The sequence below is a fragment of the Hyperoodon ampullatus genome, assembly GCF_949752795.1.
Source record: "Hyperoodon ampullatus genome assembly, chromosome: 3".
Lineage (NCBI taxonomy): Eukaryota > Metazoa > Chordata > Mammalia > Artiodactyla > Ziphiidae > Hyperoodon > Hyperoodon ampullatus.
The window spans coordinates 17,736,981-17,755,631 of NC_136916.1; the positions used below are offsets into that span (position 1 = coordinate 17,736,981).

At 38.5% G+C, this 18,651-nt stretch overlaps 1 protein-coding gene across 1 annotated transcript in view; it reads right to left on the reverse strand.

Annotated features, from left to right (window-relative positions):
- Nucleotides 1-18,651, reverse strand: part of PARD3 (par-3 family cell polarity regulator) — a gene marked incomplete at its 5' end in the record, with an annotated part of 523,272 nt that overhangs the window by 151,656 nt on the left and 352,965 nt on the right. Inside the window, one exon of the mRNA XM_079699052.1 lies at nt 6,001-6,243. Coding sequence (XP_079555178.1) covers nt 6,001-6,243 — 243 coding nt within the window. The remainder of the gene's footprint in view (nt 1-6,000; nt 6,244-18,651) is intronic.

Genomic DNA, 18,651 nt, shown 5'->3' on the forward strand with positions numbered 1-18,651 from the left:
ATTTTCGCCAAGGTTTGAGAAGTCCAAGCCTCCATATCCCCATGGAGCACTGAAGCTTGGAATCAGCAAAACTTTCATGAAAGTAAAACAGGAAGATCTTCAAAGACTTCCATGAAAGTACAAAACAAAACCTTCAAATTCGCAAAAAACAGACTGAAATTGATGACTCATGTCCTGACACCACTATCCCCCTAACTCATTCTCAAATAAGGCATTTTTTCAGTACCCACCATCTACTTTTTCTTCCAAGTATTTATACTATAGAAGCAATCTGGTATGACTCACACTGAACTCAATAAGTCCTAATTTAAAGAAAAATGGTTCATGATATGATGTGATTTATGGAGAATACTTAGTGACCAACCTACTTGATGACTGAACTGTGGGCATCAGAGAACTGCATCCCCACACTTTTATATGTATGTTAAGTATAAGGAATAAAACCATCTTTATTCATTCCATTTTCATTCCTTGCTTGTTTCTGTATCTGGGTGGGGATGCTGTCCTTTCCTGAGAGTAAGTGCCCATTTCCCAACTTATAATACCAACAGCAAACACCTAAATAGTGCTTACTGTGGACCAGGCACTGTGCTAAGTGCTTGGAAGATATTAACAGACTTAGTCCACCCCAAGCCTAATGAGGTAAGTACCACTATTATCTCCATTTTACAGATGAGGAAAGTGAAGCACAGAGTTCACACTAATGGTGGATGAGCCCAGAACCAGAGTCAGGCAGTGTGTATCTTGGACATCACACTTAGCTGCCTCTGATTTTATAACAGGGGACTTCCCTGGTGGCGCAGTGGGTAAGACTCTGCACTCCCAATGCAGGGGGCCTGGGTTCGATCCCTGGTCAGGGAACTAGATCCCACATGCATGCCTCAACTAAGAGTTCGCATGCCGCAACGAAGAAGTCTGCGTGCTGCAACTAAGACCCGGCGCAACCAAATAAATAAATAAATGAAATTTAAAAAAAAGTTTCTGATTTTATAACAGGATTATTGATAGAGGTAGGAGAGAGTGGTATATCAGAGTTAAGAATGATAAATGCTGTCAGTAACACTGCACTGCAAATTTGAAAGCTGCTAAGGGAGCAAATCTTGAAAGTTCTCATCACAAGGGAAACAATTTTTTTTAACTTTTCATGGTGACACGTGGTAACTATATATTGCACTGATCATTTCACAATGTGTACAAATGTTGAATTAGTGTGTCATACACCCCAAACTAATACAATATTGTATGTCAATTATACTTCAAATACATCAATAAAAAAAGAAGGATAAATCTAGCAGACATTTGATTGATAACATTTCTTTAAGTAGAGGCTAGCAAAACGAAAGGTAGAAGAGATTACTGAATGACACTGAAGAATCTCACAATTCTTACTTAATTTCACAAAATATTGTGGCAATGATTTGACTAGGGGGTAGTTCTCCAATGTGTAGACAACCTTGATATGAAGATGATGATTCCCTTGGACTCTTGTGTGCATGATTCCCTTAACTCAGAATGGTGTTGGGCATGAAACAGAACCCTGATAGAGGGAGACTTAGGTAAGGAAGGGGCTCAGTTCCCAGGTAACAGGAGCAGAGGGCGGGCATCCCAGGACTGAAGCCACTGCTCAAGGGACCAGGCTGCTTCCCTCTTCCTCCATGTGGCCTTCATCCTCAGGCTTATTAGATGAGCCCCATCTAAGGGCACCATCCAAATCCAGGCAGGGAGAAGGGAAAATGGCAAAGGGAAAAAGCTGTGTCGGCTCTATTTTCATCAGGAAAAACCTAGCTTGGCAGAAAGTCCCATCCTCTGAGACTGTGGATCCTATAAATGAGTCCCACTTAGCTCATTCGTCAGAATAACGTCACGTGGTCACCTCTTACTGCAAGGGAGCCTGGGAAATTGAAAATTTTAAGCCGGGCACATTGCCAGCCTGAACAAAATGGGGATCCTATTAGGTAAGGAAGAGGGGGAGAAGAGGTTCTGGGTAGGCGACTAGCAGTGTCTCCCACGGTGGGAAAAACGTGGGAACACAGAGGCGCTGCATCAGAAGACACAGCAATCACATAGGAAACACACTCCGCCAAAGAGATATAGGACTAGGAATCATTTACAATAGCTACATCTTTGATGTCTCTGGTTATAAGCAGGATAAAAGTAAGTTCACCAACACTTTTGTGAGTTTGAGCTTTGTTATTCATAGAAAACAGAAGGGTAGGGGCGACTTCTCTGGCATCCACCCAATATGAAAACTCAGAATGTTACCAAGGGCATTTATAAATAGGAGTAACAATGGCCAAAGGGTACAGTCAGATAATATTTCATGTGTCAATCCAATTAAACAGGCATGGACAATATTGCCAGACAGAGTATGAAACTCTTGTAAAAAAGCATTTTATAAATAATATATGGAAATTGAGAAAGTGTCCCATTCTGACATCAAATTCACAGCACTTAATAAATTATCCCTGGTTATTTCCACGTGGGACTACCAGATCCACATTTCCATTAGATCAATCAAAATTATAAGCAATGAAATTCAGAATATGGCTTTCTTACTGAACAATAAAAATCCCAGAACAGACTCAGGCTACGCTTCAGACTGTCAACAGACTGGCGATGCTCCCATGAAATCCAAAAATTTGAACAGTAAAGTTCATCTGACACCAACAGCAAACTCGGGTGAAATTTAGTTAGTTGATGGGAGTTTCTTTATTGGGTAAAAACTCTCTGAGGAGTTTCAAGTTTTATGTTTCCATCATTTAACTTTTTAGAAAGCTAACAGAAGCATATTCTAGATCATCTTATGTGATATTTCACTGTCTGAATTTAAGTTTACAGACACAGAGGCACCAAGAAATGCTACTTTTACTGTCTCGAGTTAATAGTAAGAGAAGCAGGTTGGACTTCATGCATTAGAATGCGTGGACGTAGCACGTGGGTCAAAGGTCACGGGATACAGACATGCAAAAGAACTGCAGAATCTAACTGAGAAGAGTGATGGCTGTACTGAGTCAGTCCTTGGCTTGTGGAGCAAACAAACTGAAATGAACCAGGCATGGAGCATCCACCACCATATTCACGATTTGTGTGAGACTTTAGATTTTAAAAAAACATTATTGGCCACATTAAATTAATGTTGTTCATTTGAATGTAGTGGTTTTACTGTTTTGTTTGTATTTAATTTGTGAAGATGTTTGGTTTTATAGTTACATAATGGCCGTAAACAGAAGGAGTTTGGCCCTATTTTATTTTTATACATATTTAAGTAACATTATAATCAAAACAATTTAACTCTATGTGGCAGTATCAAGAGATCATCTTGTAAAGAGTCTCTAGGCTACTCAAGTCTGAGAAACACTTTCTTACAGCTTTTACTCTGACAGAAAATGGCAATGGAGGTGATGCTATTATTTCCAAACCAAATGCAAATTCAATTATAGGTTGATGAAGAAATACTTTACAGGTGCCATAATTCCCAACCTTTTGGATTAGTGAAATCATTGTTCAATGGACAGCTTATTCTCTGAAAAAATAATAATTACAAAAACACAGAACATAAATTTCTGTGATCCATTTAAAAAAAATAAATTATATCTCTCGAGTTGGACACGTCTTAGAAAGTCTGTAGTCCAATCACCCTTCTGGGACACTAATACACAGAACTGTAAAATCTCTGACACACAGTTGTCTGGGATGTGCCTGAGTGAGGCTGAGAGGGGCTTTGAACATACCGATGTGTATGATGTGATTCTGAGCTCTTCTCCCTAAGACCAAAGCCTCCTCTGGAATGTGTTGCTGAGTGGGATTTTGATGGAAATGAATTAGGAGGCTGAGTTTCAGTCTGAGGTCAGCTTGGGGCAGAACTGAGCCTGCAGGCTGGGATGCTGGGGACCCTAGTAGTCAGGACCCTGGACACAGAAGGCCTTTTGAAAATCTGCAGAGATCTTCAGGAGGTTTAGACTCTTGTAGGGCACTGGGGTTTAAACGGGGGGTTAAAGCAACCATTTCTGGACCCCAGAGCTGGAGAGACCCCTTCTGACTCCCAGCTCTGTCAGGGGGGATTTCTGAGTCATGTGAATAATCACTATAAGTCAATATCTTTTAGATTTTCAAACTAGATGTGGAAGGTGCTGAAAATGATCAATATTTTTATCAATGATCAATAACACTAACTAATTTTCTTTTAGTTCCTCCAGGAGTTACTAACTGGCAGTGCCAGTGTTGCTGCTGTGCCTTCTCCCAAGAAAACACTTTCCATGGGGCATCCACGGCCTTCAAGTGCGATTTGACCTTTGACAAACAGCTTTCACAAGTACAGCAAAAACCTAGTAGAAGTTTTTAAAGAAAATGTCACTCTCTGATAATAACCTTACTCTTTGAATCCTGATACATCCATATTAGATAATAAACACAGTGAACACCAAAGGGGTTTAAGTAAACCATAAGCCTCCTATGTTAACTGACAAGCCTCACTCATTACAATCAACACCAAATAGATCTTCATAAAACAATTTTTTTAAAACCCTAAAACCACACAAAACCAAACCAAAAAGAAAGAACAGAACAACAATCTGACTAGCTTTCCCTAAGATCTGCTTCTCCTTTTGCTACTCTTTAAAACGCTCCTATCTGGGTTTGCCTGAGAGTTACCTGTTGCCTTTGCAAACCTTTATTAAAAATAGCTGCAAGTAAATAGCTAAAACATAGACAGCTTGCAAAATAAAGCAGCCGAATAACACATGGGTGCTAGAGACAAAGGAATTCCAATACATCTCTAGTCTTGTAGGGGTTCATAAAGTACAGCACTAGCATCAGACCTGGGAATTTGCTAGAAATGCAAATTCTCAGGCTCCACTCCAGTCCTACGGAATCAAAATTCTGGGGAAGGGTTAATCCAACTGTGTTTTAAGAAGCCCTCCAGGTATCTGATGTGTGCTAAAGAACCACTAGTTTGAAGTGAGACCTACTATTTTTAAAGCCTAGCTTCACTATACAGCAATGATTATAAGACATCACTACAGGGCTTCCCTGGTGGCGCAGTGGTTGAGAGTCCGCCTGCCGATGCAGGGGACACGGGTTCGTGCCCCGGTCCGGGAAGATCCCACATGCCGCGGAGCGGCTGGGCCCGTGAGCCATGGCTGCTGGGCCTGCGCGTCCGGAGTCTGTGCTCCGCAACGGGAGAGGCCACAACAATGAGAGGCCCACGTACCACCAAAAAAAAAAAAAAAAAAAAAGACATCACTACAAGATGGGATGGAATGAGTGTATTGTTTATGATGACAGCATGCAAGTGTTTCAAATAAAAAGAAATGAATATTATTTTCTTCATGAACTAAACTTTATATGGTGCTTGAGTACATAAATGAAGGAGCTGAAGATCTGTTTCTAAATTGTTTCAGATAAAATTTGAAATAAATATATAACCATTAACATAGGGTCAGCATTGCACTCCTCTGTGCTACACTAATATACACAATCAGACCTGTGGTCTATGGCTATTAACAAGCAGTTTGAAGACTGGCTATACTATACATCTCATTCACTAACTCTTTCATGATATGAAATCATGTCACCAAAAAAAAAAAAAAAAGTGGCCCAAATCAATCATAATTGGAACAAATCATGTCATTGCCCATCTATTTAACTACCACGACTAGAGGCTCTCCTAGCAATAAAAGGAAATATGCCTTAAATAGAAGAACCATAGCTTCAAGTTTGCTTCTTATTTGAGTTATAAACTACAGGTTAGTTCTCCCATCTGAAACCATTTTAAAACAAGATGACATATTTTAGAATCATGAGACAAGCTATCAAAATCTCTACTGTTCTTCCATTAGGCTTCGATTTGTGTAAACTCAATACTCTTAGACACAAGGGTTTTTAAAAGGCCATTAATAAAAGGCAGTTCTAGTCTGAGAATTGATGAACAATCTACTCCCTTGTCACAAACTATATAAAAGTTGATTTGGAAGCAATACCTTGACTGCTCCAGGAGCCTACCTGTCTGCAGGTAAAGGTTTGGAATTCCGCGGCTTCTTCACTTGGGCATACAAAGCATCCATCATATGCCCTTCTCTCGGACTCTGGGGTCTGGTGCTGAGAGCCATGGAACCTTCATAGGAAGAAATTCCCCCGTACATCAACTCATCATCACAGCCAAATGTCCGATGAAAATCTTGGATTTCAGCATAGTCACGCTCCCGAGCCTGTCGCTCCCTAAATTCTCGAGTTTTCGCTTGAATCCTGTAAAATTAGGACAAGTTGGAACAAGAGAAACTATGCCTTTCCTAAGAACTGCATATAGAAACATTCCTCAAAATATGTTGTAAAATACCTATTATTTCATGTAGTTCTAAGAAGATAGATAGGATAAACGATGTTATATTCATTCTAGATTGTCAAGGTAATGTCATGGATGCTCAAAAATTATCATTTCAGATAGCTTTGTTCATGTCAGTAAGACACAGTCATGATTTACATCTTAATTTAAATTATCACTTATTAACTAGCTTTTAAAATTCATTAGGGATAGTTTTAGGCATCCACTTGGGTTTTACTCATGAAATTTTTTGAGGCAAAAAGTTACTTTTTGAAAAGTTACACACACATATACTATATATGTATACATTTATGTGTGGGTGCACCATGTACAATCTTACTCATTACAAATATACCATACACATTCAACAAACTATGAAGCTTAACGATGAATCCACACTACAATTCTTTATTAATGGCAAAAGAAGATCTCAGTTTAATGATAGTGACTTTGATTTTATGATGTATACAGAACTGGCAAATCCTGAGATAAAGGACAAGAAGGCATGTATCTAATCAAATTTTGAAATATAACTTGCCTGTGTTATAACTAAGAAACAGACCTTAAATAACCCCTTTTACTGAAGATATGTTTAAATATTTCCTAAGATTTTATTAAGCTACTTGGTACAAAGTCCTCTTCAACCTATTGAAATAATATATGTCCTAAGATGGTCTTAGTTAGCTGAAGATAATTCAACTACCCTTGATAGAATTTTGATAACTTTTGATGGGAAAATAATATTTCTATTACATACTTACAAATTTAAATGTTAATTTAAAAGTGAAGTCTTATCTATAAAAAGCAATACTTTCAGCTGTGTTTAGTATTTTATTGCAAAGTTATTCATCTTTTTCATACTTGAAGTAGACCACTGCTAGAATAAATGATACATAAATGTATTCAAAAAAATACAGAAAAGATAAAAAATCAGATGAAAAATCAGTCCAATAATAAAACAGAAAACTACAGGTCAACATTTCTCATGAATATAGAAACAAAATTCCCTAACAGAATATTAGCAAATAGAATTTGGAAATATATAAAAAGAATTACACACCATGACCAAGTGATGTCTATTGCAGGAATGCAAGGCTGGTTCAATATTGAAAAATCTATCAATGTAATACATCATATTAATAGGCTAAAGAAGAAAAATCACATGATTATATCAACTGATGCAGAAAATGCATCTGACAAAATTCAACATCCTCATGACAGAAATCTTCAAAAAACTAGTAATAGAGCAGAACTAACTTCCTAACCTCGATAAAAAGCATCTATAAAAAACCTACTGGTAACATAATGGAGAAAGACTGAATGCTTTCCCTTAAGATTAGGAAAAAGGTAAGAATGCCTGCTCCCACCACTGTAATTCAACAGGATGCTGGGAATTCTAGACAATGAAAGAAGCCTAGAAAAGGAAATAAATGGCATACAGATTGGAAAGGAAGAAATAAAACTGTTCTTATTTGTAGATAACATGATGGTCTTCGTAGAAAATCCCAAGGAATCTACAAAAATCTCCTAGAACTAAAAAGAAAGTTTGGTAAGGTCACAGGATACAACATTAGTATACAAAAATCCATTGTATTTCTATATGCTGGCAATGAACACAGATGCCAAAATTAAAAATACGATGTCAGTTACAATCAATAAAAAATGAAATACTTAGATTATAATGGTTGGTTTATAGATATGCATAAAATACATAGATGTAAACCTAACAAAACATGTACAGGACTTATATGCTGAAAACTATATGATGACGAAAGAAATCAAGGAAGATCTAAAATCTGGAGAAACAAATGGTATTCACGGATGAAAGACTCGACATAGTAAAGTCAGTTCTCCCCAAGCTGATATGTAGTTTTAATGTAATTCCTAGGAAAAAAACCCAACAAGATTCTAGTAAATATAGACAAGATTATTTTTAAATTTATATAAAAAGGCAAAGGATAGAACAGCTAAACAATTGTGAAGAGAACAATAACGTGGGAGGAATCACACTTCCTGATTGCAAGACTGGTAATACACCTGTAATAATCAAGATGGTGTGGTTTCTGTGGAGTGATAGATCAATAGAACAGAATAAAGAACCCAGAAATACCCAACAAGTATGGCCAACTGATTTCTCGTAATTGTACAAAAGCAATTCAATAAAATAAAACAGTCTTTTCAACAAACAGTGCTGAAGCAATTAGACATCCATAGGCAAAAATGAAAACAAAACACAACAGGACAAAACCCACATTGAATTTAAACTTCACTCTTTATACAAAAATTAAGTCAAAATGGATCACAAATTTAAATGTAAAATGTAAAACTATAAAACTTTAGAAGAAAACATAGAAGAAAATTTTTAGGACCTAGCAATGGTGAAGAATTCTTAGAAATGATACCAAAAGCATGATCCATAAAAGAAAAACCAGATAAACTGGACATCATCAAAATTAAAGCATTTCCTCTGTAAAAATATTAAGAGAATGAAAAGACAAGTACAGACTGGGAGAAAATATTTGCAAACCATATATTTGACAAAGGACTCATGTCCAGAATATATAAAGAACACTCAAAACTCAACAATGAGAAAACAATGCAATTAGAAGGGCAAAAGACATGAAGCAATATTTCTCTGAAAAGAATATAGAGATGACAAATAGGTACATGAAAAGATGTTCAACATCAGCAGCCATTACGGAAATGCAAATTAAGATCACAAAGAGCTATCACTACACACCTATTAGATCAGCTAAAATAAAACAGTGATGCTACCAAATGCTGGGAAGAATGCAGAGAAACTGGATCTCTCACATACTGCTGTTGAAAAGGTAAAATCGTACAGCCATCATGGAAACTAGTCTGGCAGTTTCTTACAAAACTAGACATGTACTTATCATACCACTCAGCAATTGCATTCCTGGGCATTTATGCCAAAGAAATGAAAACTCAAGTCCACGCAAAAACCTGTACACAATTGTTCCTAAACACTTTATTTCTAATATTCAAAAACTGGAAATAACCAAAATATCTTATGATAGGTGAATGGTTGAAGAAACATCCATAGCATAGAATACTACTGAGTAATAGAAATAAACAGACTACCATTACACACGGCAACTTGACTCAATCTCAGGGGTATTGTGCTATGTGAAAAAAAAAAAAAAAAGTCAATCTCAAAAGGTCACAGACTACAAGATTTCATTTATGGAAGAGAGGGGTAAGATGGCGGAAGAGTAAGACACGGAGATCACCTTCCTCCCCACAGATACACCAGAAATACATCTATACGTGGAACAACTCCTACAGAACACCTACTGAACGCTGACAGAAGACCTCAAACCTCCCCAAAGGCAAGAAACTCCCCACGTACCTGGGTAGGGCAAAAGAAAAAAGAATAAACAGAGACAAAAGAATAGGGACGGGACCTGCACCAGTGGGAGGGAGCCGTGAAGGAGGAAAGGTTTCCACACACTAAGAAGCCCCTTCGCGGGTGGAGACTGCGGGTGGCGGAGGGGGGAAGCTTCGGAGCCACGGAGGAGAGCACAGCAACAGGGGTGCAGAGGGCAAAGCAGAGAGATTCCCGCACAGAGAATCGGTGCCGACTGGCACTCACCAGCCCGAGAGGCTTCTCTGCTCACCTGCTAGGGCGGGCGGGGCTGAGAGCTGAGGCTCGGGCTTCGGTCGGAGCGCAGGGAAAGGACTGGGGCTGGCGGCGTGAACACAGCCTTGAAGGGGTTAGTGCGCCACGGCTAGCTGGGAGGGAAACCGGGGATAAAGTCTGGAGCTGCCGAAGAGGCAAGAGACTTTTTCTTCCCTCTTTGTTTCCTGGTGCACGAGGAGAGGGGATTAAGAGCGCTGCTTAAAGGAGCTCCAGAGACGGGCGCGAGCCGCGGCTAACAGCGCGGACCCCAGAGACAGGCGTGGGACGCTAAGGCTGCTGCCGCCGCCACCAAGAAGCCTGTGTGAGAGCACAGGTCACTCTCCACACCTCCCTTCCAGGGAGCCTGTGCAGCCCGCCACTGCCAGGGTCCTGGGATCCAGGGACAACTTACCCGGGAGAACGCACGGCGCGCCTCAGGCTGGTGCAATGTCACGCTGCCTCTGCCGCCGCAGGCTCGGCCTGCCTCCGTACCCCTCCCTCCCCCCAGCCTGAGTGAGCCAGAGTCCCCGAATCAGCTGCTCCTTTAACTCCGTCCTGTCTGAGCGAAGAACAGACACCCTCCGGCGACCTACATGCAGAGGCGGGGCCAAATCCAAAGCTGAGCCCCAGGAGCTGTGCAAATGAAGAAGAGAAAGGGCAATCTCTCCCAGCAGCCTCAGAAGCAGCGGATTAAAGCTCCACAATCAACTTGATGTACCCTGCATCGGTGCAATACCTCAATAGACAACGAATAATCTCATATTGAGGAGGTGGACTTTGAGAGCAAGATTTATTATTTTTTCCCCTTTTCCTCTTTTTGTGAGTGTGTATGTGTATGCTTCTGTGTGAGACTTTGTCTGTATAGCTTTGCTTTCACCATTTGTCCTGGGGTTCTATCCTTTTTTGTTTTGTTTTGCTTTTTTTTACTTAAAAAAATTTCTTTTCTTAATAATAATTTTTTTATTTTAATAACTTTATTTTATTTTACCTTACTTTATTTTATTTTATTCTCTTTCTTTCTTTCTACTTTTTCTCCCTTTTATTCTGAGCCGTGTGGATGAAAGGCTCTTGGTGCTGCATCCAGGAGTCAGTGCTGTGCCTTGAGGTTGGAGAGCCAACTTCAGGACACTGATCCACAAGAGACCTCCCAACGCCACGTAATATCAAATGGCGAAAATCTCCCAGAGATCTCCATCTCAACACCAACACCCAGCTTCACTCAACGACCAGCAAGCTACAGTGCTGGACACCCTATGCCAAACAACTAGCAAGACAGGAACACAACTCCACCCATTAGCAGAGAGGCTGCCTAAAATAATAATAAGTCCACAGACACCCCAAAACACACCACCAGACGTGGACCTGCACACCAGAAAGACAAGATCCAGCCTCATCCACCAGAACACAGGCACTAGTCCCCTCCACCAGGAAGCTTACACAACCCACTGAACCAACCTTAGCCACTGGGGACAGACACCAAAACAATGGAACTACGAACCTGCAGCCTGCGAAAAGGAGACCCCAAACACAGTAAGATAAGCAAAATGAGAAGACAGAAGAACACACAGCAGATAAAGGAGCAAGATAAAAACCCACCAGACCTAACAAATGAAGAGGAAATAGGCAGTCTACCTGAAAAAGAATTCAGAATAATGATAGTAAAGATGATCCAAAATCTTGGAAACAGAAATAGAGAAAATGCAAGAAACATTTAACAAAGACCTAGAAGAACTAAAGATGAAACAAGCAACAATGAACAACACAGTAAATGAAATTAAAAATACTCTAGAAGGGATCAATAGCAGAATAACTGAGGCAGAAGAACGGATAAGTGACCTGGAAGATAAAATAGTGGAAGTAACTACTGCAGAGCAGAAGAAAGAAAAAAGAATGAAAAGAACTGGGGACAGTCTCAGAGACCTCCGGGACAACACTAAACGCACCAACATTCGAATTATAGGGGTTCCAGAGGAAGAGAAAAAGAAAGGGACTGAGAAAATATTTGAAGAGGTTATAGTTGAAAACTTCCCTAATATGGGAAAGGAAATAGTTAATCAAGTCCAGGAAGCACAGAGAGTCCCATACAGGATAAGTCCAAGGAGAAACACGCCACGACACATATTAATCAAACTGTCAAAAATTAAATACAAAGAAAACATATTAAAAGCAGCAAGGGAAAAACAACAAATAACACACAAGGGAATCCCCATAAGGTTAACAGCCGATCTTTCAGCAGAAACTCTACAAGCCAGAAGGGACTGGCAGGACATATTTAAAGTGATGAAGGAGAAAAACCTACAACCAAGATTACTCTACCCAGCAAGGATCTCATTCAGATTTGATGGAGAAATTAAAACCTTTACAGACAAGCAAAAGCTGAGAGAGTTCAGCACCACCAAACCAGCTTTACAACAAATGCTAAAGGAGCTTCTCTAGGCAAGAAACACAAGAGAAGGAAAAGACCTACAATAACAAATCCAAAACAATTAAGAAAATGGTAATAGGAACATACATATCAATAATTACCTTAAGTGTAAATGGACTAAATGCTCCCACCAAAACACACAGACTGGCTGAATGGATACAAACACAAGACCCATATATATGTTGTCTACAAGAGACCCACTTCAGACCTAGAGACACATACAGACTGAAAGTAAGGGGATGGAAAAAGATATTCCATGCAAATGGACACCAAAAGAAAGCTGGAGTAGCAATTCTCATATCAGACAAAATAGACTTTAAAATAAAGACTATTAGAAGAGACAAAGAAGGACACTACATAATGATCAAGGGATCGATCCAAGAAGAAGATATAACAATTGTAAGTATTTATGCACCCAATGTAGGAGCACCTCAATACATAAGGCAAATACTAACAGCCATAAAAGGGGAAATTGACAGTAACACATTCATAGCAGGGGACTTTAACACCCCACTTTCACCAATGGACAGATCATCCAAAATGAAAATAAATAAGGAAACACAAGCTTTAAATGATACATGAAACAAGATGGACTTAATTGATATTTTTAGGACATTCCATCCAAAAACAACAGAATACACATTTTTCTCAAGTGCTCATGGAACATTCTCCAGGATAGATCATATCTTGGGTCACAAATCAAGCCTTGGTAAATTTAAGAAAACTGAAATTGTGGGCCTCCCTGGTGGCGCAGTGGTTGAGAGTCCGCCTGCCGATGCAGGGGATACGGGTTCGTGCCCCGGTCTGGGAGGATCCCATATGCCGCGGAGCGGCTGGGCCCGTGAGCCATGGCTGCTGAGCCTGCGCATCCGGAGCCTGTGCTCCGCAACGGGAGAGGCCACAACAGTGAGAGGCCCGCATACCACAAAAAAAAAAAAAAAAAAAAAAAAAAAAAAAAAGAAAACTGAAATTGTATCAAGTATCTTTTTGACCACAATGCTATGAGACTAGATATCAATTACAGGAAAAGATATGTAAAAAATACAAACACATGGAGGCTAAACAATACACTACTTAATAACGAAGTGATCACTGAAGAAATCAAAGAGGAAATCAAAAAATACCTAGAAACAAATGACAATGGAGACACGACGACCCAAAACCTATGGGATGCAGCAAAAGCAGTTCTAAGAGGGAAGTTTATAGCAATATAATCCTACCTTAAGAAACAGGAAACATCTTGAATAAACAACCTAACCTTGCACCTAAAGCAATTAGAGAAAGAAGAAAAAGCCCCCAAGGCTAGCAGAAGGCAAGAAATCATAAAGATCAGATCAGAAATAAATGAAAAAGAAATGAAGGAAACGATAGCAAAGATCAATAAAACTAAAAGCAGGTTCTTTGAGAAGATAAACAAAATTGATAAACCATTAGCCAGACTCATCAAGAAAAAAAGGGAAAGGACTCAAATCAATAGAATTAGAAATGAAAGAGGAGAAGTAACAACTGACACTGCAGAAATACAAAAGATCATGAGAGATTACTACAAGAAACTCTATGCCAATAAAATGGACAACCTGGAAGAAATGGACAAATTCTTAGAAATGCACAACCTGCCAAGACTGAATCAGGAAGAAATAGAAAATATGAACAGACCAATCACAAGCACTGAAATTGAAACTGTGATTAAAAATCTTCCAACAAACAAAAGCCCAGGACCAGATGGCTTCACTGGCGAAATCTATCAAACATTTAGAGAAGAGCTAACACCTATCCTTCTCAAACTCTTCCAAAATATAGCAGAGGAAGGAACACTCCGAAACTCATTTTACGAGGCCACCATCACCCTGATACCAAACCAAACAAGGATGTCACAAAGAAAGAAAACTACAGGCCAATATCACTGATGAACATAGATGCAAAAATCCTCAACAAAATACTAGCAAACAGAATCCAACAGCACATTTAAAGGATCATACACCATGATCAAGTGGGGTTTATTCCAGGAATGCAAGGATTCTTCAATATATGCAAATCAATCAACATGATACACCATATTAACAAATTGAAGGAGAAAACCCATATGATCATCTCAACAGATGCAGAGAAAGCTTTCAACAAAATTCAACACCCATTTATGATAAAAACCCAGCAGAAAGCAGGCATACAGGGAACTTTCCTCAACATAATAAAGGCCATATATGACAAACCCACAGCCAGCATCGTCCTCAATGGTGAAAAAATGAAAGCATTTCCACTAAGATCAGGAACAAGACAAGGTTGCCCACTCTCACCACTATTGTTCAACATAGTTTTGGAAGTTTTAGCCACAGCAACCAGAGAAGAAAAGGAAATAAAAGGAATCCAAATTGGAAAAGAAGTAAAGCTGTCACTGTTTGCAGATGACATCATATTATACATAGAAATCCTAAAGATGCTACCAGAAAACTACTAGAGCTAATCAATGAATTTGGTAAAGTAGCAGGATACAAAATTAATTCACAGAAATCTCTGGCATTCCTATATACTAATGATGAAAAATCTGAAAGTGAAATTAAGAAAACACTCCCATTTACCACTGCAACAAAAAGAATAAAATATCTAGGAATAAACCTACCTAAGGAGACAAAAGACCTGTATGCAGAAAATTATAAGACACTGATGAAAGAAATTAAAGATGATACAAATAGATGGAGAGATATACCATGTTCTTGGATTGGAAGAATCAACATTGTGAAAATGACTCTACTACCCAAAGCAATCTACAGATTCAATGCAATCCCTATCAAACTACCAGTGGCATTTTTCACAGAACTGGAACAAAAAAGTTCACAATTTGTACGGAAACACAAAAGACCCCAAATAGCCAAAGCAATCTTGAGAACGAAAAACGAAGCTGGAGGAATCAGGCTCCCTGACTTCAGACTATACTACAAAGCTACAATAATCAATACAGTATGGTACTGGCACAAAAACAGAAATATAGATCAATGGAACAGGATAGAAAGCCCAGAGATAAACCCACGCACATATGGTCACCTTATCTTTGATAAAGGAGGCAGGAATGTACAGTGGAGAAAGGACAGCCTCTTCAATAAGTGGTGCTGGGAAATTTGTACAGGTACATGTAAAAGTATGAGATTCGAACACTCCCTAACACCATACATAAAAATAAGCTCAAAATGGATTAAAGACCTAAATGTAAGGCCAGAAACTATCAAACTCTTAGAGGAAAACACAGGCAGAACATTCTATGACATAAATCACAGCAAGATCCTTTTTGACCCACCTACTAGAGAAATGGAAATAAAAACAAAAATAAACAAATGGGACCTAATGAAACTTCAACGCTTTTGCACAGCAAAGGAAACCATAAACAAGACCAAAAGACAACCCTCAGAATGGGAGAAAGTATTTGCAAATGAAGCAACTGACAAAGGATTAATCTCCAAAATTTACAAGCAGCTCATGCAGCTCAATAACAAAAAAACAAAAAACCCAATCCAAAAATGGGCAGAAGATTTAAATAGACATTTCTCCAAAGAAGATATACAGATTGCCAACAAACACATGAAACAATGCTCAACATCATTAATCATTAGAGAAATGCAAATCAAATTTACAATGAGATATCATCTCACACCGGTCAGAATGGCCATCATCAAAAAATCTAGAAACAACAAATGCTGGAGAAGGTGTGGAGAAAAGGGAACACTCTTGCACTGCTGGTGGGATTGTGAATTGGTACAGCCACTATGGAGAACAGTATGGAGGTTCCTTAAAAAAACTAAAAATAGAACTACCATATGACCCAGCAATCCCACTACTGGGCATATACCCTGAGAAAACCATAATTCAAAAAGAGTCATGTACCAAAATGTTCATTGCAGCTCTATTTACAATAGCCAGGACATGGAAACAACCTAAGTGTCCATCATCGGATGAATGGATAGAGATGTGGCACATGTATACAATGGAATATTACTTAGCCATAAAAAGAAACAAAATTGAGTTATTTGTAGTGAGGTGGATGGACCTAGAGTCTGTCATACAGAGTGAAATAAGTCAGAAAGAGAAAGACAAATACCATATTCTAACACATATATATGGAATCTAAGAAAAAAAATGTCATGAAGAACCTAGGGGTAAGACGGGAATAAAGATACAGACCCACTAGAGAATGGACTTGAGGACATGGGGAGGGGCAAGGGTAAGCTGTGACAAAGCGAGAGAGAGGCATGGACATATATACACTACCAAACGTAATGTAGATAGATAGTGGGAAGCAGCTGCATAGCACAGGGAGATCAGCTCGGTGCTTTGTGATCACCTGGATGGGTGGGATAGGGAGGGTGGGAGGGAGGGAGACGCAAGAGGGAGGAGATATGGGAACATATGTATATGTATAACTGATTCACTTTGTTATAAAGCAGAAACTAACACACCATTGTAAAGCAATTATACTCCAATAAAGATGTAAAAAAAAAAGATTTCATTTTTGTAACATTATTGAAATGACAAAATTATAGACATGGTGAACAGATTAATGGTGCTAATCTGTAAGCAAGGGGTGAGTGGAACTATAAAAGGAGATATTTGTGATGAAATAATTCTGTTTCTTGATTGCAGTGGTGGTTACATGAATCTACACGTGATAAGATGACACAGAACTATACACGCAGGTTGTATCAATGTCAACTTCCTGGTTTCAATATTGTATTATACTTATGTAAGTTGTAACACCCATAAGAGAAGTAGGAACTCAAATTCTAATGTCAAATTTACCTAAATTTATAGTAGATTTTTTATTATAGTCTACTTATTCATTTAGGAACAAATATGACAGTCAAGGATGGCATTATAGAAGCTGATTACCATGAAATACTAGATATCCACAATGAAAAAGTTTATAAGTTCAGAGATAATTTTATTCTTTGCACCATACTGTCTTTCTGACTCTGTATTCAGCCAGAAAAACTTTCAAGAGAGGAAAATGACTTCTTTCTTCAACTCAGTGGAGTATTATTTTGAAGCTCAATTAGGATCACTTATCTCACAACCCACTTTACTACTATATTTGGTCACCATCGGACAATCACCTAATCATAGGTAATATTCAGGGTGAGTGGGCATTCACACAAGTCTTGAAGTTTGGGAACCCAAAGCAATTTGAGGGGCTATATTAGAAATAAAGCCAAAACTTCTGAATTTGGAGAACCTCTTAAAAACAAAGGGAGTGATTTGGATTGGTTTAAAAATGATTGAACCCTGTGGTTGGTTAAAAGTGAAACTACTCTTGCTTACTGAGGTTGGAAAGTGTGGCACTGTTAAGCCATCAGAAAAAGAGAATAGGAACAGTCTCTTCTCAAGGGAAGCATGAAACCTAGATAATCTCCCCAAACTACTTACACATCAGTTTCAATGTATTATTGATGGGTCTTGGATTTGAATATTCTTTTGTTCCAAATTACACAAACTCATGTTGACTGGAGGTCAATTTCTGACAAGTCAATGGCTCAGAAGAAATGCTTAGTGGCATGAGGAACAAATCATAAATGCCAGTTCTCAATTGCTTTCTTTTACCCAAAGTTGCACATTATTACTAATTGTCACTCATCACTACATCCAACAAACATTAGTCACATCTATAGTACCTTCTAAAAACAATGATTATTTTTCCTTAAGCTCCAATAACATATGAAATTATATTTTTATTGTTTACCTTGTCATTACCAATAAATTTATCCCCAAAGTTATAAAAGCTGTTTGTATCCCTCCTTTCCAGGCTAGTGGTTCATACTTTTGACGGAAACCTTAGAATAAAACTACAGTATAACTGCGGCCACCGACGGTGGGACTGGCCACAAAGGACTGACAAATCTGGTTATTAGCCTGAACCAATGTGTATTTCAAAGTCATCCTAGAAATCAATGCTAATGAAGCTTGCTGTGCAAATGGCACTAAAAAGTAGAGTTTTAAAAGGAGGAATGCACTGTGGTTTTGGTGCATTTTAGTGATAGTTCAGTCAACAAAAGACACACAATGATTTTATTATATACTTTTACATTTGAATGTCTTGTTTATTATAAAGTGAGAAAAGGGACTTTGCAACACAACCAAAAGTTATATATACATGTTGTATATTTTCATGTTCACATTTACATTTCATATTTTCATTTTCATATTTTTCTTATTTCAGAAAAAAATATTTGGCTCAGGGGAGAAAATAGTTTTGTTTAAGGAGAATAGCATAGTTTAAGGAAA